Source organism: Astyanax mexicanus, chromosome 16, assembly GCF_023375975.1.
Source record: "Astyanax mexicanus isolate ESR-SI-001 chromosome 16, AstMex3_surface, whole genome shotgun sequence".
Taxonomy (NCBI): Eukaryota; Metazoa; Chordata; class Actinopteri; order Characiformes; family Acestrorhamphidae; genus Astyanax; species Astyanax mexicanus.
In genome coordinates this window covers 26,590,692-26,613,118 of record NC_064423.1, presented here as the reverse complement: position 1 = coordinate 26,613,118, position 22,427 = coordinate 26,590,692, and the positions used below count along the sequence as shown (strand labels likewise).

At 37.2% G+C, this 22,427-nt stretch overlaps 1 protein-coding gene across 1 annotated transcript; it reads left to right on the top strand.

Annotated features, from left to right (window-relative positions):
• The first annotated feature begins 1,301 nt into the window (after positions 1-1,301).
• ttc14 (tetratricopeptide repeat domain 14) lies at positions 1,302-12,256 on the top strand. Its single transcript, XM_007256771.4, has 13 exons — positions 1,302-1,452; positions 2,341-2,517; positions 4,219-4,340; positions 4,567-4,766; positions 4,889-4,973; positions 5,170-5,299; positions 7,359-7,514; positions 7,834-7,905; positions 8,011-8,130; positions 8,256-8,378; positions 8,927-9,044; positions 9,996-10,102; positions 10,786-12,256. The coding sequence occupies exons 2-13, from the start codon at positions 2,384-2,386 to the stop codon at positions 11,609-11,611; spliced, it is 2,193 nt and encodes a 730-aa protein (XP_007256833.2). The 5' UTR covers positions 1,302-1,452; positions 2,341-2,383; the 3' UTR covers positions 11,612-12,256.
• Positions 12,257-22,427: the final 10,171 nt, after the last annotated feature.

Below are 22,427 nucleotides of genomic sequence, written 5' to 3'. Positions count from 1 at the left end.
TTTAAATTCTACACCTGCATGATTTTATGTGACATACTCATGTGAATCTTAAACACAAAATGACACTTTGGCACTTTAAAGCCTGTAAGGAGCAAGATAGGGAGGGCATATGGATATGATGGGTGATTACAAGCTTAGAGCCCCAGAGAATTCCAGACCGGCTCTAAGTTGAAACATGATGCACTCGAGCTCATGGCAAAGACTGTAAATACTTATGTACTTGTTATATGCTGTCCAAAGCATCTCTGGGGCCACTCTCAACCTGTGTGTCTCAAACAAACAAACAAACAACATAACAAACAAAAAAAAACCTCATAATTTATACATGCCATTACCCTATACTTCATTTGTATTACTTAACTTTAATAAACAACACACATTTACATTTTTCGTCCCGTCATTAAAACTTGCGTATTACCTCAATATATTTTGAAGTTTTCTCATTTTACTTCTGTAGACATTTTAGGAAATTCTGGTCTTTATTTCGAGTTTACAGGAACTTATCGCAGAGTATAAAGTAAACTGAGTAAACTGTGCATTAGTGACTTTACTTCTCTGGAAGTCAGTGTTTGTGTAATAAATACTCCCAGCATATCATCACTGTCATACGAAAGAAAAAAGGTTTTGCAATTTCTTTTGCATTTTTTACATTTATTTAAAAGTCGCTGTTTACATAATTTGCTAACATATGTTTAGCACAGATTGTGTCAAAACAGATAAATAGACAATAAAATGCTCCAGAATTACTTGAAATGATTTCCTCCTAAATTCTCCAAAATAACTGAAAATATTTTCCTATTTAAGTCGAGCATGTACTACTTAAAGGGACTGAAAAATTATTTAATCAGTTAGCTCAAATAAATAAAGCAATATGAATTAAATAGCAAATACATTAGCAAAACAAACAAACAAACAATTATTATTTAATTAGGAAGAAATAAAACAATTCAGAATAAAAGAATAGAGTGAACAGGCTAAAATTGAAAGCAAATAAAGAGATACACAACTAGAATAATTAAAAATAACAAACACAAGGAATTAATAATAAAAGATTAAAACATTTAAGTAACTACAAATAACACTAAGTTTATAAAGAAAGTAAACTATGAAGTTAAAATAAAAAGGTAACAGGAAATCAAATAAATAAAATAATATAATAATGAGGTAGAAGATCATAAAGTAAAACAGTAAATAAAGTAAATAAAAGGTGTGCTGAAGGTTCTGTATAAAGGTTTATTAAAAAGAGTTTAAGTGCATGAAACGGGTTGTGGCCTTCCAAAAAGCATCGCTTGGGACTTTTATTTTGAAATATTGAGGTAGCGAAATTTAGCATGTTAGCTTCTGTGTTTTGTGAAGACGTAGGCAGGCGCTGTTTGTTGTGAAAAGCTGCAGAATTCAGTTAATTGCTTTCATTTGCAATGGTGGAAAACCCCACAAATGCATCATATGAGGGTATGTGATTATTCTCTGTGATTTACTGTGGTGTATTGAGAGTTTGTGAGGAGGCGGGTAAACTGGAGCTCAGGCTGTGTGTAGCTGAACTCGGAGCTTCAGCGCTAGCAGGGAGAAACACATGGACAGGGGTTGGTTTAATTCAGGTTTAACTCTGTGAAAGAGGAATACTGAAGTACATTTACAGAAGTTTACCTAAATTCTATTATTATATTATTCGCTAATGTTCTGACTAAACTCGCTGTGTAGTGTAGCAAAAAATGGCACTCTAGCTAACTGGTTAGCTAACTAACTAGCTGCTTACTATGTGTAAGTTAAGTTAAAGGCGTATAGGAGATATGTATACATGTTTATATGTTTAATTAGGCAGCTATAAATAAGGTTAACTGATATAGCGTTAACTACCTAATAATTCATTATATATATGGTTTGCACCTGCTTTTAACCCAAAAGAGCCTATGGTGACATATGTGTCAGAGGCCATTTAAAAGCTGGGTAAAGTTCCTTACAGTCCTAAGTGTCGTATACTTATCTACCTGAGAGCATCACTACAGGGCAGTGTGTAAATTTGTGTTCATTCATCTGACCTTACTTAAGTATAGAATGTAGGAGTGCTGGGTTAGTGCTGGAGATAAAACTAGTGTATTCAGCTCTATTCCAACCATTTAAATAATTTAAACACCAATAAAGTGTGAAGTTATGAAATTGTTGCGATACATCAGGATTTTAACCGTAACATTTTTGTACAGTCATGTACCCACAAAAAAAAACCTTATTGCTCAGTTTATCTGATTCCATTTTAAATTGGGCTTGTATGGGTTAATAGTTAATAAAAATATGTTCTGGTTAATTTGATTTCTGTTTTATTTTTATTTTTCCCCCCCATAGGATGGTTTGTACATAACAGTGCCAGCGGTTCCAATTACTGACCATGGATAGAGATTTACTCAGGCAGGCGGTGTCATACCATGGACAGAGCCTGTTTTCCCTTTTAAAATGTGAACAGAGTGAAAATCCAGACTTTAAGCAAGTTGCATTGGATCTCTCCAAGTCAGTGAATCAAAGGTAAAAGTGTGTTTTTATCTTACTTATTTTCAATCTAGTCTAAAATGCACATTTTATAAGTAAAACAGTAATGCTCTGTTAACCAACTTAAACTTTTAAATATGTAATAAATATAATTTAATATTTTTATTTTATAAACAACAATAGTTTTGACACTTAGACATTATAGACAGTATTTCTTTCAAATGTGCCTAAATTATGAAAGTAATGTAAAGGGAAAAAAATACCATTAAGAACAAAAGCTTAGGCTGCACCACAGGAGTTCATAGTGCACTACCCCCCTACCCAAGTCACATTTTTAAAAAATCCATAATGACTAGAATTTTGGGAAAATGTTGGGAAAATTGGGATGCACTAGGCTCCCTGTTTCAGCGCACATATGCCCATTAAGAATGAATGCATTTTAGCACAATGCAAATATATTAAACAGCTAAATAAAGAGGGTACAGATAATTGTGTTAAAATGTAAGGAGTAGAAGTAAAAAGTCAAAATATAATTACTCCAGTAAATTACAGAATAACCATTGCTTGACACCTGATTTCATTACTTGACACCCCTGATTGCTATAGATTTTTGTTCTACTCTTGAATGAGAGGAACCAGATCTTTTAGGTTAAATAATAATCTTATAGAACGATTCTGTTAATTGAAAGTAGTGACAGTAGAGGTGTGCCAAAAAATCGATTCACATAAGAATCTTGATTCTCATTTACTACGATTCAGAATCGATTTAAAATGTCCCAAAATCGATTCTGAGGGGCGGGTTTTAGACTGATTTTGGGCTGGGTATTTTTGTTGGACCTGGCAACCCTGGGGATAGCGCTTGTCCCTTTGGAGATCTTCCAGACACACACAGAGCGTAGGTGTTTGAGAATCACCGGTAAGATGGCAGAACAAGCACTATATTACCTTAGATTAACGTGTAGTTTCAATGTTTTATGGCAGAATGCTTCATAACAAGCATAAAAAAGATCGCTAGTAGTTAGTTTCAGTAACTGTTAGCTAGCTAACTAGCTAACTTTCCAGTTCCACCTTAAATAACGCTACAGGTGGCAGCGGGCTGCAGCATTTAAGGCGGAACGGAAAAATAACAATAAGCTAATCAGAGCTAATTTCAGCTCCTCATCACAGAGGAATTAAGAAAAGGACAATATGAATTAATTTCTCCACCTCCTGCCCCCTTTCTGAAGAAATACAACGACCTTAAATTAACTAGTTAATCAGCAGCTGCTCCTGAACTTTAGCGCTCCACTGCTATCATCACATCAGCCCAGCAGCGTCACCTACACACCACCGCTAGTAGCCTGGTAATAAAGCAGTGTTATTTATTATTTATTTATTGTTCATTAACGTCATTGTGATATCCCAGTGATTCCTCTGTCACTGAGGACCCACATTCCTGCACATTTTATTGTTTTTGTAACACATTACTTGCTCCAGGACCAGTGTATATTATGGAGGGTTTTTTTTTCAATACGATTCATAAGCCAGAAGCAGAAATATTTATAATTCAAATCGTTTTGAATCAAAAATCGATTTTGAATCGAATCGTGGCCCCCAAAATCGGAATCGAATCGAATCGTGAGGTAGTAATCGATTCCCACCCCTAAGTGACAGCACTTAGCATTAACCATCTTATTCCGCTGTTCTGTTTAGGCTTCATTGATTATTTTAATTCTGTGATATGTTTTTTTTATGCAGGGATAAAGATGATGACAGTCCTGTTGTGGAGCAGTTCATTGCTAGAAAGGCTGATCTTCTATTTGCTCCTTCATGGAAGACCACTAAACCAGTGGAGGATGAATGGCAAGAAGACTTAAGAGGTGTTTACTAACAATTTTAATAACCGTACAAGTCTTCGAGTTGTATGAAATGTACACTATTATATGCCACTCAAAAAAACATCTAATGTGTGCTACCCCTTGCTGGCCACTTTATAAGAAACACTTAATTGACCCTGCAACTATCTGGCCACTTTCGACTTATCTTAGCAAAGTGGTGTGGCAAAGGAGGGGGCAGTGTATAATTTGCTGTGTACTGATTTTGCAGAACCATTTGCAGTCATGCCTCCACTGGAGCAGTTCATGGAAGCTTCTTATGAAGAGAGAAGAGAACATTTCTACAGAGATGTGGAGCGGGGGGATATTGTTATAGGAAGAATAACTTCAATTAGAGACTTTGGCTTCTTTGTTGTTCTTCTCTGCACTGCTGGAGACTTTGAGAGGGACGTTGAGGACCTGGAGATTTCGGTAGAGTATTTTTATTTTTTTGTGTTCATTTAATTTTATCAGTTGACATGAGAAAAGCTCAAAATTAATGAGCAGCTGTTTCATATTTAAACTAATGCTAGTTTTATCTTTTTCTTTCTCAGGGTCTCTGTCCAATAAGAGATGTTCCATCAACTGGAAACCATGATGATCCTTTGTCTTATTATCAAATTGGGGATTTGATTAGAGGTATGGCAATTTCTGTATTGAAATGACATATTAAACGGATGGGTGTGATTTATAAATCAGATCCACTCTCATTTAGGAAACTCATTATGTATCTAAATTCATTAAAAATGATGGTACCCTACCCTGATTGTAATATTTAGTCATTATTTATTTTTCCTCTTTTTTTTCTTCTTCTTTCTCTCTTTTTTTGGTGTAGCTGGTGTGAAGGACATAGACCGTTATCATGAGAAGCTGACAATCTCACTGTATTCCTCCTCACTGGCTCCAAACCTGGACCGAATTAAACTGGGTGTAATAAGCAAGGAGGATCTACCACTTCACTACATGTAAGATGTTGTGTATGTTCAAGCTGAATATTGATTCAATTCAGCACAAGAACACTTTCCAAATCACTGAATTTCCAAAAGTATTTAGACATCTCTAAATTTAGACATTTCCTTTCCAATTACAGAAATAAATATAGCCGCAAGCGGCAATCATCGGGTTCAAGCACCAACTTGCACAATGGTGCCTACTGGAGCATTGAATGGTGATGTGTAAGAAGGTCTAATATGATTGGAGATGCCCTGTCACATTTAGAAATTATCAAGTTTTTCACCTGTTATTAATGTTGAGCAGAGGCCTTTCAACCTGATCAGTGCTTAAATTCACATGTAAATCTAGTGAACTTTGTAGGATATTCATTAAGTGAGTTAGAACTAGTCAAAAGGTGTCTACATGTTATTGGTATTGATCAGGTGGCTTCAACCAGAATGTTCACAAAGTGGTATTCAGATTGACCTTTGAACCTTTGCAGAACAAGCTGAAATGTTTGACCAAACAAGTTTGAATTAACACAAAGGAGTGAAGGTTCTGATATGACATGTAATTACGAAGTTATTATAAATCTAGTTCTGAATTAAATGGCGCTTCATCAAGCACCAACTAGCACAATGGTGCCTACTAGAGCATAGGATGGTGATGTGTAAGAAGGTCTAACACAATTGGAGACATTCTGTCACATTTAGAAATGATCAAAAGTCTTTCACCTGTTATTAATGTTGAGAAGAGGCACAAAGGAGTGAATGTTCTGATATGACATGTAATGTCAAGTTATTCTTAATCTAGTTCTGTATTAAATGGCGCTTCATCAGAGTGATAGGTCTTTAACATTGTGAGATTACAGCAAATACTGCAGTTACAGCAATTTAGGTTAGAAATTCCAAGGACGCACAGATTGCTTGATGCCTGGAGAGTATTGTGTGTGAAATTTTCACAAATGTTTTTAATGAACATTTACCTAGAGACTCTACAGTGTGCAGCAAGACTGAAATGGAGGTGATAGGCCAAATATCCAGAGAGTAGTTTCAATATAGCTATTGTCAAACAATTAGCAATTATGAATGAACAAAGCACTTTTTAAACATAGTTGTATTGAGAAATTTGTCAGAGCCACTGTACTAAATATGGCAAAAACAATTAGATGTCAAAATAGTACAGCATGATTGACATATACTCGTTTTTTTGGAACAGCGCCCCCCAGTGGGCGGATTGTTTCAGCACTTTGCAGGTCACTACAGTGTCTCCACCTGAACATAACTGCCAAATATCATCCAGATTGGGCAACATTCAGCCTGCCAAAATGTCTGCTGAATGCTGATTGGCTGATGGTGTTCAGCCATGTTGATTGATTAAGTTGCCCTTTGAACATCCTTTAGAGGCTGTATGATAGATTCTGCATGCAAAGTTTCAACTTGCTAGGTTGCACGGTTGCTGAGAAACAGTGCTCCAAATTTACCTCTTGAAGTGAATGGGGCATATATCCGGAAGGACTAATTTGCATATGGCGGCCATATTGTTTACATATTTCAACTTTTTCTTAATGAATATTGAAGCGCATGCTCTCACGAGTGTTTTGATACCAAACATGCCAGGATTGGTTAAAATTCCTAGGACTAGTTTGCAAAAGTAGGTTTTGCATATTATGCAAATTAGCACAAAATCTATATAGACGGAAGTGCATGGTCCAAATTGGAAAGTTGTTGGTATTGACCCAAGGAATCCATCAAAAAAAGAATTTTGAATGTAGGTCTTATGGTTTTTGAGAAAATTGTGAAAAATGAATTTCCTTGTTTATAGCGCCACCACGTGACTAATCGGTGCCATTTTTGTTGTCCACCGAGATGCACTGATCCTACATCTACCTACCAAGTTTCATTTCTCGATGACTTACGGTTTAGGCTGCACAACTGTTTTTTCAGGAGAAAAAGAATAATAATAATAATAATAAGAAGAAGAAAAATCTTAGCAAAAACAATACGGTTCTACGCACCTTCGGTGCTTGAACCCTAAAAATAGATGACGTGAATCAGTAATTGTATTTTATCTTCTTTTATATCTCCTCAGTCGTGGAGAAAAGGTGGCCAATGACAGCAGTGAAACATATGAAAGGCTATTGGACTCCTCACTGGGCTTTTCTAACCCAGCCAATGTGGATGTTTTGATTGGAAAGCTGGGAATTAATGATACACAGTCAACTTCGCTAATGAGAGGACTACAGAGGTATAGTCTTTCCATCTCCTGTCACTAAAATAAAAGTAAAAGATGCTTTAGTGTATCATATTACATTGATATGAAGGTCAGCTGCTTCATTTGGAATGCATGTGATCATATGACATTCAGTATGCACATTCTAAAAGTATAAACAAAATATAGATATTAAAATAATTAACTTGTGTTGTTTTAGTTTTGTACATTGTTCTACATTGTAAATTTTGGTTTCAGTCACATATGTTTACTATATGTACCTATATGTATATAAAGCTGAAATCACAAGATAATTATTTAATGTTGTGTAATAATTTATTTTATTTTAACACAGTAAACATTTTATGGAGGATGATTTTGCAAGTGCCATTAGGAAAAAGCAGTCTGCATCCTGGGCATTGAAATGGTTTGTGCAAACTAAATTTTGGAACAATCCACATCAATTTGAATGTATTTTTGATCTGTGGTGACATTTAAACCAAGCTTCTATTTTTTTTTTTCTCTGTTCCAGTGTGAAATTAGGAGTAGATCATTTCAAATCTGGGCGACACGTTGAAGCGATGAATGAATATAACAAAGCTTTGGAAATCGACACCAATAACGTTGAGGCACTCGTAGCACGCGGAGCTCTGTGAGTTTCTAATACCCAGGAAATAAAAACACAACCTTTAAGAAATATGTGCGTTTTAAATCTTTCAAAAAATTATCTTCCTCATAACTGGGAACCGGTGTGATTTTACTACTACACTGCTGCAGGTATGCAACTAAAGGCAGCTTAATGAAGGCTATTGATGACTTTGAGCTGGCACTGGAAAGTTGCCCAACTCACAGGAATGCAAAGAAGTATCTCTGTCAAACGCTTGTGGAGCGAGGTGGCCAGTAAGTCATTTAAGTTCTGTGATTTTTTTTTAATAATCTACTGACTATCTATGCCTATGCAGGTGGACTATAATTAAAAAATGTCAGCATGTATTTTGTGATGTTTCAACATAACAACAGATCTAAGCAGTTGTTGCATACACTCCACTAGGTCACTTGCATACACTCCACTAGGTCACCGGCATCCTGTGGTATCTTGTAATACATTTTTTGCTGCAGATCCTTTAAATCCTAAAGTTCTACCTAAAAAGAAAGGTGCCTCCATGGATCGCATGAGAACATGATTTTCTTGGTCGATACTGATCACTGCATTCTGGCAGCACCCCAAGAGACATAACTGATGTTTTGGAAATGTGTCACATCACCTTCAATGACTAAATCTTTACATTCTGCCTAATATATCCCACCCCATGAAGGTTGCCACTTTAGATAAAGTGCTGATGTCATTAGTGCTGATGTTACTGTGTGTGTGTGTGTGTTTGTGTAGAACAATACACACACACAAATTGTAGCATTACATTTATGCTTGTTTCCTTTCACCTCATCAGGCTGGAGGAGGAGGAGAAGCTGGTAACTGCAGAAAGCCTCTATAAAAAGGCGATCTCTTTAGATGAAACATTTCAGGAGGCAGAGGAAGCCCTAAGGAAGCTGCAGATGCGCATCCAGGTGAGCTGGAAAATGACCAGGCACTGTCTCTATTCAGGGTGTAAAAGTATCAGTATCTGATTTTAGATTTATTGTCATTTTTTTATGAACCGAAAGGAATAAAATCAAAACTCCTTCTTTTAGTTTAATTTAAAACTAAATACTGTAATTGGTGGAATTATATAACATTTAGACTATTTTTAATTTCATTGCATAAAAATGTTTTAGCCATAAATGGATAAAATATTGTACTAAATGTTTTTTATATTTATTAGAAATATAATGATACACCTTTATAATGATACACACAGTTTTCTGTAGTGTAGTGTGTTTAAGAATTGTATCGCTTGGAACTAACATATTAGTATTTTTATTGTACACACTGTACATTGTGTTTTATATGTAGGTTTTTTATTATTATTTAAACAAACATTTTTATTTAAACAAACACAATATTGTTTATACATAAGAGAAAGTTATCAGAAACATGTTTTAGAGGCTGTGGAAAGGTTGAGAGTTTGTATCTTGTTATACTGATGAAAGATTTTTCTTATTTATGTGTCTCCTTGATCTGGGACATTGAACACTGATTGCTGTGGGACCTTGAATCCTCCCTAATTGCCCCTGGTTGGCATAAATGCCATCTCTGGAAAACCCCATTTGGATTGAAACTACGCTGGTTTGTATTCGGCTGCCTGTACTAACTGGTAACTGCTTCTTTTTTTAAAAAATCTATTGTTAAATTGCAAAATGCTTTCTTACGTTTTTGATGTCCTGTTTTGATGCTTGGAACGTTTCATGATGAATTGAAATCGCTTCTTGTTTGTGTGAATGGTATTCTGTGACGACACTGCTATGCAAAAACATTGCTGTGTAAATCACCTGGTGTCCCTGTTGGGCCCCTGCATGCCTGATTGATCCATTTTCCTGCGTGGTTTTGATTTTCACTCTGCCAATTGACTGCATATAAAGAAAACCCTTAAATTGAAAGCTGAGGAGGCTTCTAAGGAGAAGGAGAAGCAGCCGACTGTGGAGACTAGTGCAGAAAAATTGCGTAAGATCTTAAAAGAAGAAAAAAGGTAATGTGGCGGTACACAGGAGCATGGCTCCACACTCACCTTTTTCAGTTACATGAGCAAGAATACAATCACAAGTCCCCTTTTATTGATTGACAATGTTAATGATGTGACTAGATGCTGTGAATAGATACTAAATGGTTAAAAGCAGATATTTAACAATTTAGTTACTGATTAAAGTTGAGGTCATAGCACTGGATAACCTGTTATATTAACAAATGTGTCATAGTAGTTACTAAACAAGTCATATTATACACTGCAGTTCATTGTAGACTGAATAATTAATAGGAAAGAGTGAATATTTCATATAAGGTACTGAATGTTTTATAGGAGATACTGAATAATTCATAGTATGTACAGAAAGATTTGTTGTAAACATTTCATAATTCATGGCAGACTGAATTACTCATGTCAATGCTGAATAATTTGTAGTAGACACTTTATAAGTCATAGTCAGTACTGAATAATTAATAGCTATGAATAACTATTCTGTAGTAATTCATAGAATAATGTATAGTGGATCTTGAATAACCCATAGTGGGTACTGAGTAATTTGTAGTATGCATTGAATGATTCACAGTAGATAACACAGTAATTCATAGCTGATCAGTTATTAAATATTATAATATTCACTATATATGTGGATGTGTTGGATCAGTTTCATTATGTGATCTGTTTTGATCTAGATTGAAGAAGAAAAGGAGGAGATCGGACTCTTCCTCAGTTTCATCCTCTGACTCCGATTGCTCCAGTGTGGATTCCTCACCCTCATCCAGCCGCAAAAAGTCCAAAAAGCGTAAGCACAAGCGAAGACGGTCCTCGCACGGCAGCAAGAAACACAAGAAAAGAGTTTCATCCCGCGACAATCGAACACCTGAGGAGCCGCAAGAGGAGGAGGAGGATGAGTTTCCACTTCCTGTCAACATCTCGGCCTCCTTCATCAACGAGAAGCACACACTAGCCAAGCTCCTCAGCGAGGAACCTGAAGCAGAAGATAGATTGAAGTCTGGAGGCAAAAGCAGAGAAGACAGCAGAGGTAGGTTTGAAGACGATCCATTTGAGCTGGCCCAGAGTAGTAAGACTCAAGGCCAGCACAATGGACCTGGAGTGAATGGCAGGGGAAGAGAGACCGAGAAGCAAAGATGGAAATCTGACGATGGCCACGGCAGCCGCAAAGACAGCTCTAGCTCATCACATCGTGATTTCTCCAGGAGCAGAAAGGATTCTTCTTCCTCGGCTCATTCAGAGCACTCTCGCAAATCTGACCGGCCTTCAAGGGATGACTCTGCACAGAGCAGTTACAGGGGGAGGCCAGAGGTCAGCGAGTATGAGCGAAGAGACAAAGCTGATCATAGGAACAGCAGAGGAAGCAACGGGAATGAGCGTAGATTAAGCAGTGGGGACAGGAGTAGGCCCTCAGAAGAAAGCCACAAGAAGGCTTTACCTGCCAATTTACTAGATATCTTTAACCAGATTGCAGAGTTTGAAAAAGAAAAGAAGCAGAAAAAATAAACTGTACAAACTTATTGTGGATTTTCTGAGCTTTAAGAGAGGAAATGTTGGAAATGCATACTAACACCTAAACAATATATAATTATAGCATATACAAGCTTGTTTTTTTTTTATACTCTTTCTTTGTCTTTCATATACTCTGAGGTGCCTCCATGAAAGTGCACAGTGATGACAGGTGTTTATGCCATGTAGAAAGCCTGTATTTCTGGTTCAGAAAGTTTCAAGAGATCCTCGTCTCACTGATTTGTCAGATAAAGGGATTTTTGCAGATATGTTTCATTCATATTTTTTGTCCTTTTAAAATATCCCCACAATTTTTCTGTTTTATTTTTGTACATTACTTGAATACAGCAGTTGCCCTTTACATTGTATATTTAATGATGAATGGACTATCAGAAGTGGTATAGATTAACTCGGAATGCATTTCTGTTTGGTACACTCAATTTAAAATGGGCCTGAACATGTAAAGGTGTAGTTATATCTGTATTATACCTGTATTAGATGGGTCTGTTCAAGTAACAAACTGTTAACATGATTGTGTAACACGCTCGTCCTGCCTTTATGTGGCCTGTTTTTTTGAAATGTGTATTATTCAAACTATGTACAGTTTGTGCTTATCTTAATAAACAGACTCATGACTTCCCACCAATGGTAATGTTTCACTTCTAACCCGTTGAGTGACATTTCTGTTTGAGAGATGTGATTTATTATGAAGCCACCATGTCACTCAATATTACTCAATTTCTGACGTTATGATTATGATTTTAGTGCATTTAAATGAGGCACTGTTAAAGCTAAGTACTGTATGTGGGAAGATAAACTCAACATTGTGTTAATTCACACTCCAATCTGGACAAAAAGATTGGGTCACCAGGTTTTTGTTTTTTTTTGCAGTGTTTGTTTGGAGTAACTGTCTGGAAATACTTCTAATCAGGGGTATATCAGTACTAGGGGTGTGACAAAATATCAGTATTGCAAAATATCGTATAATGTTTGTTTTCAATACGTTATCAATATGGGGCATCAAATATTTTCAATTAAAACATAGTGTAAACTCTGAGACTCACCCCCAATTTGACTTCGAAGTAATAGTCGATGAAAGTTCCTGCTTCAGTACTCAAGTGCTGGCATTTATGACTACGGTAAACAAGCAATTAAGAATATTGGTGTATTCATTGGTTACTATCTAGTACTTTAAATATGTAGACAATATATAAAATGTATGCAGTAAATAGGAAGCGTGCAAACTATATACTATTAAAAGCAATGATTTAGACAATGTACAAATTATTTTAAGTCAAAAAACTGTGAAAATATACAAACAGCTATACTGTACATAACGTAATGAGGTGCTGTAACTAGTACAGAATGATACAAACTCAAGATATTTTGATTTGTTTTAAGTCTGTGCGTTTAACTGACTAAATAACAGTGGCAGCCACGACTACAAGACTGTTAAAATTGGTCAATAATAAATAAAAGCAGACACACATACTAAAAAGCAATCAGCTAAACAGTTAAAGTACCAAACATTTTTAATGCTTCTGCACAGTTAAAATCAAGTACTGAGATCAGGATCATCCAGTATGTCGTGGTAATTGGAAGATGACAAAATCTCAGCCTTGTATTCCTGGAATTTTAGATACAAAAAATATGTAATGCCTATATATTGTATATAGTTACATTTGAGTTAGAACACGATTCATGTGACAAGTGAATCCTTTCTGCTTTTGAGTAGTGGAACACCTCAAACAAGAAAGAAAAGGGAAAATTAAATAATGCAGCGACAGTATTTTCCAGTAGAGGGCAATGCAACACCAGTTCATATCCAATAAACCCACTATCACTCAGAATTCAGGTCCTAGACTCATCTGTCCTATACTCCTCTGCTGGACAGGTTTAAATGATCTGTTTCTTCATCTTCATCTGTCCAGTGACGGTTCATGGTCTTTCAGGGCCCTTGGGTACTTTCACTCTGGAAGTTTATGTATTCTTGGAGTGAATATAATGTGTTATTAATGTAGTATGTTGTGTTTCTGTATTTTTAAATTTCAATGCTTGCCTTAGATTTCTTTTCAAGCCTCAGGTAGATGAGCCATCCTGAGGGTTCTGCAGTCAAAGCCAGAAGCCCCTGTATCTACTATTAAGACAATGTGAGACCCCATGGTGCTTATCCAGTGAGGAGAGTGGAAGTTCAGGTAATATCCCGGTAGCACAAATTGCAGATTTAAACTCCACAAAAGAAAACATGCAAACATTTTACCTGACTGTGTAATGAAGGCCTGCTGTGATACTGTAGAGTACTGAACCATGTAAATACTCCTGTGACCCCTGATTTCTTAGATTAGACAAAATCTTAAAAGTTAAGATCAGGTAAAGGTTTTGAGTTGAAGTCTGTGTTGGTTGTAGGATTAGGTTTTCTATTGAACTAAAGGGTTATGTTTAGGATTTGTTTTAGTTTAAGCTAGGTATAGTTTTAAATTTAAGGTTAGTTTGAGTGGAGTATGTATGTATCAGTCTATTTGTCTGTACGGCTACTTTGACTTAAAACCCATTGTCGTCACAGATGTGCAGTTGTGCACAAATATTTTGTCTAGTTTATTTAGAAAAAATGTTGCCAGCAGAGTATGACTGGAGAAGATCAACATGAACAATTTGTCACTTTTTGCTGTTCCATAATAATAATGGTGCTCCATTCAGTACTTTTTGGGGTGTTTGTGTTGATATAGGCTGATAAATATTCAACATCTTAACAATACTAATGCTCTTGTCACTAAATGCAATCCAATCCTCACAGCAATGCTTTGAATGCTTTTTATTGATGTACAAAGTTGCATTAATTTTTTTCTTAAGATCTCGTATTGATGATGGGAGATTTAGAGCACTGTGCAAAGTCTTCTCCAGTACATGCAAAAGAGCCTCGATAGGATTCCGTTCTGGACTCTGAGATGGCCAATCCATGTGTGAAGATGATGATCTCATGCTCCCTGAATCCTGCATTATTTTACAGTTTGAGCCTGAGAAATGAAATGGATTGTCATCTTGGAATATGCCCGAGCCTTCAGGGAAGAAAAAAAAAATCTATTGTAGCACTGCCCCACAAGCTTGTAGGCACTAGGACTGATAGACTCTTCTTACCCTGATGCACCCATCACTGGAACCCGGTAAATATGAACTCTGAAATAGGACCAATCATTTTACCATTGGTTTAGAATCCAATATGCTCCTACTTTTTAATAATGTGTTGGAAAGTTCTTAACTCGAGTTTAGTATTTTCAGCAATCTCCTTAGATGGTTTTCTTTGCTTAATGCATGCCAATAATTTGACCCTTCAGAAACAGATGAACATCTTTTTCATGACCACAAGATATGTCTTTCCACATGATTGTTTAACAAATGAGAAGCTACTCACTGCATCAGTTGATTAGGGTTAAATAACTTGTTGCCAGCTGAAACATAATCACCTGTGCATTAATTCTCCAATGGGATTGGCCAGGCATTGTATATGTGGTGCGTTCTTGTTGGTCTCTCGTGTTGTATTATGGTTAGGCCTTAAACTGCTGTGCTTTGTATTTGTTAGAACCCCCAGTTAAAACATCCTTACCCCGTCTTCAGCTCTTTTGTAATCATAGTCAAGCTCTTTTGCATCGAAGGCTAAACTTTAGTACCATTTAGCACTTCAAAGCTCCTTCGCTGCGTTTACATACGGGATAAAACTAAACTCAGAGTCTAAAATTAATTTAAAACAACAGTGAAGGACACATCTGTTTGCATTGTGCTTCTGGTTCACAAAGACAGGTTTTTCATTCCAGCTGTGCCGCTATGGGGGTCACAAACACACACAGCTGTTCCAGATGAAGGCACTGGCACAAATTAAAACATAATTTTGCCGCGGCACATCATTGTTCGCCTGCTCCGAGGCCGCGAGGTAAAAGCATCTCTCTCCAGGGCCACTTTAGATGCAGGAGATGTGTGCATACACACTGCAGAAGAAGACTGGAATTCAGAATTGAAAGAGGGGGAAAAAAACACACACACACACACACACACACACACAAAAGGGCCTTTTCAGCCCATCACATCAGTCCGCCTCACATGGCACACGGCTCTAGCCTGGGATAATAATTCCTCTCTGCTTTAAGAAAGTAAAAGCAACATGTTTTTACTTCTTACAACCACTCAAACCCCGGCGGTTTGTTGATCTTAGTTGTATGATGGCTAAAATTCTTTACTTTTGACTTGCTGTTGACCTTTGACCCCCAGCAATCCCTCCAAACAACTGCTTAGCTTCATCAAAGTATCCTCAAGTTATTTTCTGTTTTCTTCTTCCAAACAGACAAGCGTAGAAGTGCACTTCTCTCCTGCAGGCCAGCAGAGCAGGCCTCAACACAGGTTCTGAAGGACCTCTGTAGTCCTTGAATAGCTCTTGGTAATGGCTGTCAGCGGAGGACAGACATGAGTGCGTTTGATGAAGTGGCAGATTCTGAGTGAGGGAATTACTCGTCCCTTCTCTCTCTAGTACTTTATGATTTGAAAAAAACTGGGGACCTCCTTTCAGAGCCGAAATTTGGTTCCTGTGAAGTAATTCTGCACCGGAATATAATCGGACGGACGAACGAACATGCTGACTGAGACGAGGCATTCATTCCAAACTCAAGTTGGAATAGGCACGAAAAAAAATCTCCAGGCTCAAACCAAAGAAGAAGATACCCCATTGAATTACCTGAGCAGGCCTTCTTCACGTTGGAGCAAAAAGGGACGGTGAAATTGGGCCAGCGCCTTTAAAACCCCGCACAATTACAATGAAAGCCCCAGTCAAAGGAATACATTAGTAATAATAAATAGGAAATCAGAAGAGTTCCTGCTCCCAAAGCCCTTGAGCACTGTGTTCTGACAGGAAAATTCCCTATAAGCCCTGATCTGTTTTCTTTACTGTTTATTTCATGTGAGTTTATTTTCTCAGTAACTGATTACATTTAAACATTACTGATATTATTAAGGTGGCTGAGTGCAGTTAAATTAATTAAATATTAATGATATAATGATCTAACGTTGGCACTTTGGTGTGTTAGCAATTTTCTTATAGCCTAGGCCATCTTTGAGGAGATCAACAGTTCTATGTCTCAAATCCTCAGAGAGTTCTTTGCCATGAAATGATGCTGAATATCTCGTGAATAGCCAGAATAAGAGAATTGTATCCAAAACACTAAATTTAACAGCCCTGATCTACAATCACACCCGGAATATCATAACTTTAATAAGTCCGGGGAGACAACACAATTGGTTACAATTTGGACATGTTCACTGTGAGGTGTGTTGTCAGCTTCTTAATAAAAACACATTAATGGTAGTGTGTATTTTCCTTTCTTAGAACCCCCTACCTTGTGCCTATATCAATATTTACGTCCTATTATGTGGCCCAGCCCTACCTTCTTCTCTCTGGCCACTTTATTAGAGACACTCGACTTGTGCGTCCGCTGTTTGGTCACTTAACCGAAAACTCCCAACTTCACTTTCTGGCACTTTATTAGAAGCGCCTACCTTCTGCGTTCTCTCTCTGGCCACTTTATTAGAAACACCTACCTTGTTTGTCAATTCTCTGCAATGAGCTTAACTTTTACTTTAAAGTAAGGTAGGGTAAGGTAACTTTGTGAGGAGTTATTGTTAGGTTAAGAATTATGAATAAGGTAAGGTAAGTTTTAGGATCAAGTGTAAAATTATGTTTAGAAGACTAGTTAAATTAAAATTAGGTTTGAATTTAGAATTATATTTAGGATTTGGGTTAAGGTAAGGATTAGGTTTAGAATTAAATTAAAGTTAGGGTTATGATTAGAGTTAAGGTTATTGTTGAGTTAATGATTGGGTTCAGAGTTTAAAAATTAGGTTTGAAAGTTTGGTTAAAGTTAGAGTTATGGTTAGGTTTAGAATTATGAATGGGATAAGGTAGGAGTTAGGATTAGGTTAAGAAGACTGGTTAGCATCAAAATTAGGTTTAGGATTATGTTTAGGATTTGGGATAATTAATTTAAAGTTAGTGTTAGAGTTAAGGTTTTTATTAGGTTTAAATGTATAATAAAGTGAATAAGGTTAAGGTCAAAGAAGGTTAGGGTTGGAATTCATGTTTAAAGTTGAAGTTAAAGTTAGGTTTAGGTTTAGCATTAAGTCTAGTTTTTGAGTTTTAAGTGATAAAAAGGCCAGGAAAGCTGAAGTCACTGCACACAGGAAAATCAACATTTTATCACTTTTCATGTATAACTTTATAGTGCTGCTCAGTGCTAAACATGCCTAGTAAGTAGCACGGTCCATCAATAACATCCACGCAGGGTAAATGAAGGAACGCTAGAACGACAGAAGCGAATGTTGTGAAAACGTCCATCAGTGCACATTCTCACGGCAGTAATCAATGATGCCCCGAGATGTCATATTTTCCTATTGTGACTTTCCCAGCGGCTGCTGGAGGAGGCGGCGCAGAGCGAGAAAACACTCCAGCTCAGCAACAAACCCAATCTGAATACAGGCATTCAAAAGTGTGTCAATTCCATTACACTTGTGAACTAGAAAAGATTTGGGTTAATTTGGTAAACACAGGGTCACGGCTTCGACAACACGGCTGTGGAAGCGTTAAGAGATGTGGATGGAAATTTCAAGAGAGCAGAAATTCGGAGAGAGAGTGGGAGAGAGAGAGTGAGAGAGAAATGCTGACTGTGTGGACCCAGCCTTGGCTAAATCCAGTGGAGAGATATGAAGACTTTCTAATTTGCTTTCCCTCCTATTTTAATAATAGCTGTGCATAAGTAATTTCTGAAAGGCCAAGCCGGCGATGGGCGAGGGGGGAAAATTAAACTCATTTTATCTGGAAGGCAGGTGGATTTCTATTTATCATTAGCATGCATAGAATTTGCACAATGTTATTTCTCATAGTGATGGAATGTAACCAAATAATGTATGAAGAGCCTTTTTGCTTATGCACAAGTGAAACTCGCAGATAAAAGCACCGACCCGCCGCAATTTTCTGCAACCGGAAACCTAATTCCTATTGCGGCGAGGCCTCATTTGCCTTGCATTAAAGAGTGACATAAGTGACATTAGGATTTTTCTCTGATCTGATGAGATGTGCCGCATGTTCTAGTAAATCGTTAATCGCTTGTTTAATCGTCTTGTGACATTTTCTACAGTCCTCACCTTTACTGCACTTGCTTAAAGGGCCCACAGCCTATATTTTACATGTTTTTGGTTATGTTTTTTTGGCATCCTGTGGTCAGAACCCTCAGATTTATATATATATATATATTGTGCAACATAGAACTTAAACTCTACAGTAAATATAGCAGACATAAAATAATTTAACACACAGGACAGTGCAGTGCTGATACAGTGCAATGTAAAAGTGTGTGATGAGGATTAGGTGCAGAAACATGTAACATATAGGTCATACATGATCACAGCAGTTACTGAAGTGGTAGAGAATATACTTCTTAGTGTATTAGAATTAGCAGCAAACATGTGTGTTGGGTGTGTGTGTTTGTGTGTATAGAGTGATGTGGGGCTTCAGTACAGTGTTTGTGTTGTGTGTAAGGAGGGGGGGGGGGCAGTTCTGTTCAATTGTGCGGTAGAGGAAAATTACAGGAAAAGTATATGCAGTGTCACTGCCTAAACTTTGCCTATATTTCTACGTACCAAGCCCTCCGCCTGCCTCTGTAGTAAACTAACTGAACTTTACTTTCATCAGAAATGAGAAAACAGGATTACCACACAATGACAGCTCAAACAACTGCACGCCCAGTCTGTTAGTACACCAAAAAAACAATTCATTATCTTCAAATACCTGCATGTAAATGATATTATACAATCAGTATTAACTGTCCATCATAGGCACCATCCCATTGCCACAATCCTTCAAATATCGCCTCCAAATGACTCCTATAAAACATTTTAATTGTAAAGAAAAAGCACTCAAGGGGATATTAGTGTGGTAGGAATTAATAATAATAATATTATTATTATTATAAAGTACATGCTATTACACTCTAGTGTAAGTAACAATAGTGCTGTTTTGCAGAACTAGCTAGTGTTAGCTACTATCTAGCTAACTGTTTAACTTATATAAGCTATCATTAGAAATCTACTAACTTGGTTACCTCAGATGTGGTTCCATTTACCTCGGGTTTCAGAGCTGAGAATGACGTTCCACCGGAGTTTGCTGTGTTTAGTTGAACAGCTTCCCTTATTAGCATTGCCTCAGACTATCCATCTTAACTGATAGCAATGCATTTTGCAGTATTTTGTGCATCTAAACCCTGTGAAAGCATGTTCACAGACAGATGTTTGGACATTACTATATGTATAATTGATTAAATAAGAATCAAATAGATATAAGTGCTAATAAAGTGTAAAATACTACTGCTTTTACTACCGGGGATGGGTCAGCCATCTTGGATTCTAAACTCGGGGCTGATGAAGCTCTCCCGACCTTGCGAGTGGAAATTCTGAGCCGTAGGAGCGTTCCAGTTAAAATGTCCCACTATGAACTAAGAATTTCCAACTTTTCAGTTCAAATGGAAATAAGCATAAGCTCACTATTCCCTAGCTTTATAGTGAATGGTGAGCTAATGCTAGCTCAGATATAGCTAGATTAAACATATCTTGTAAAACCTTTTTTTTAACTAATAAGGCAAAATTAGTTATGTATTATCACTAACTGTAATTAACCTCTTTTTCGCTATCTTTAAAATGAATTCACAGTATTATATGTCATACATGATTCTGCCAAATTAGTAGCCAGTGGCTAATTTCACTTATGATGTGTAATAAATGTTATTTAATTTTGTTACATGTATTGTGGTTGCACTTATGGACCTTCATACATGAACATTAATAGAATTCTAATCCAAATTCTGCTTCTAATGCTTGCTTGTAGTCTCACTGTGTGGCAAATGCTACTTGTACCCGGGTGCAAATATACACACCATTACAAAAAGATATATAATAATACTACATACAGCTGTGGCTTTTCAGGACTGTTTTTCCTTGTTAAATGTCTGTATGGTATGTATGTATGCAGTCTGTCAGGGTGTACTGGTTGGGTGGTTGGTTGGTTGGTGGTGGGGGCTTTAGTAAGGAGGGGGGAGCATGTTGGAGTGCAGCTCTAATGCAGAATGAATTTGAACCCTGGCCATAAGTAGATTATGAGCATTTATAATGGTTTGTTATCATAATATTCTGTGCAGCATATTTCAAACTTGTGTTGCGCAGTTTTACACATGCAGGAGAAGATCATAGTTAATTCTGCTGATTTGTGGTCCTGCTGCACGGCCTATCACGCACGCCATCAGAAATACTAACAAGCTTAGGATAAGCTTTGGCTGCAGCGTTATGAGGTTTGAATTCTTGGAGGCGCCGGTGGTCTGCGCCGCAAAATCTCGCTTCAGCAGAAACGGGACGATTCCCACAGTAGAAAAAATTAGTGCCACCGCGTGGATTTCTGCAAGGGAAGGAGGAACGGGGGTCTTGTTGAAAAATTCCATGCGTATACATTTCTGGAAAGTTGACGACTTCTCACAGGGGCAATCAGCAGGACACTTTCAAAGTGTTTTGGCAGCAGGATTAACAAAATCCATGCTCTCATGGAGAAACAGGAAGGTAGTGTTAATTAGGACTGCCCAGCTCAATTAGCGGCAATAGTAGTAAATGTTTTACAGAAGTATGTTTTACTGTAGCATTCACCATAGTACAGATAGCAAAAATGCAATACATACAGTTTCACAGGTAAACACACAGGTGACTCTCAGCTTATTCTAATGTTACTGCTGTGATTCAAAGTTATGACATTTGTGACTTTTTATCCATATAAACAGTGTGTTCTTCTTATAGTTATTCACAACAAGTGTGTAAAAACACATATACTGAGAAATGCCGTATTGGAATTGGGCCTCATGCCACCGATTTAAAGTTTTAAAGAAAATCAGTAGGGATAGAGGGTGTAATATACAGCATGTATACAGCATGTCACACAGGGCCTCGCTAAGGGAGAGTTAAACCATATTTGCTCGTACTTAAGACTCTATGGTCACACTTTCTTATTAGAACTGTAATTTCGCCGCCTTTGATCGCCCTAAAAGCACTTTCGCTCTCTTTCCTTTGTATGATAATTCGGAACTAGACTGAATTGTCACTTGTGGCAGGTAACTCAGAAATTTCATTAATACAAAAAAAAAAAAACCTTGTCGCATTATCAGAATTATACATTTGGAGTCCGGTCCGAAAAAAGGAGGGGAAAAAGACTGGAACGGTTATCATTAATGTAGAGCAAATAGTGGAATTAGCCTGAATCTAATTACAAGCCACACTATCTAATGTAAAAACATGCCTGTTTTTTTCACTCTCATTCATTTTGACTAGTAATTAGTTTTGGCCTCTAAAATGCCACCCTTTAATCATGGAAAGGCAGATGTGATTTGCAGTGCAATTTAATCTTGCTTTAATGAAGAACTAATGGACACATTGCAAATTACTTTTTTTTCCTGTAGTGGAGAGAAAAATCTATTTCCTGCTTTTGAAAAGATCAAGAGTATCTTTGATAATAGCAAGAGCGGGCCAGGCAGCGGCCCTGCATCGAGCCAGCGCGCTCTTTCACTCCACTCACCATTCAATGGGAAGGAGGCCACAATTAGCAACAAAGCAGAGAAAATGCATCAGTACAGCAGAATCGCTCGCCGTGGCTCAACCCCCAGTGCCCACAGCCTTGTTAGAGGCAGGGCTAAAGTGTCGCTCAGGAACAATAGGCCGTGATAAATTACCCTCCCACCCCCTCTCAGCC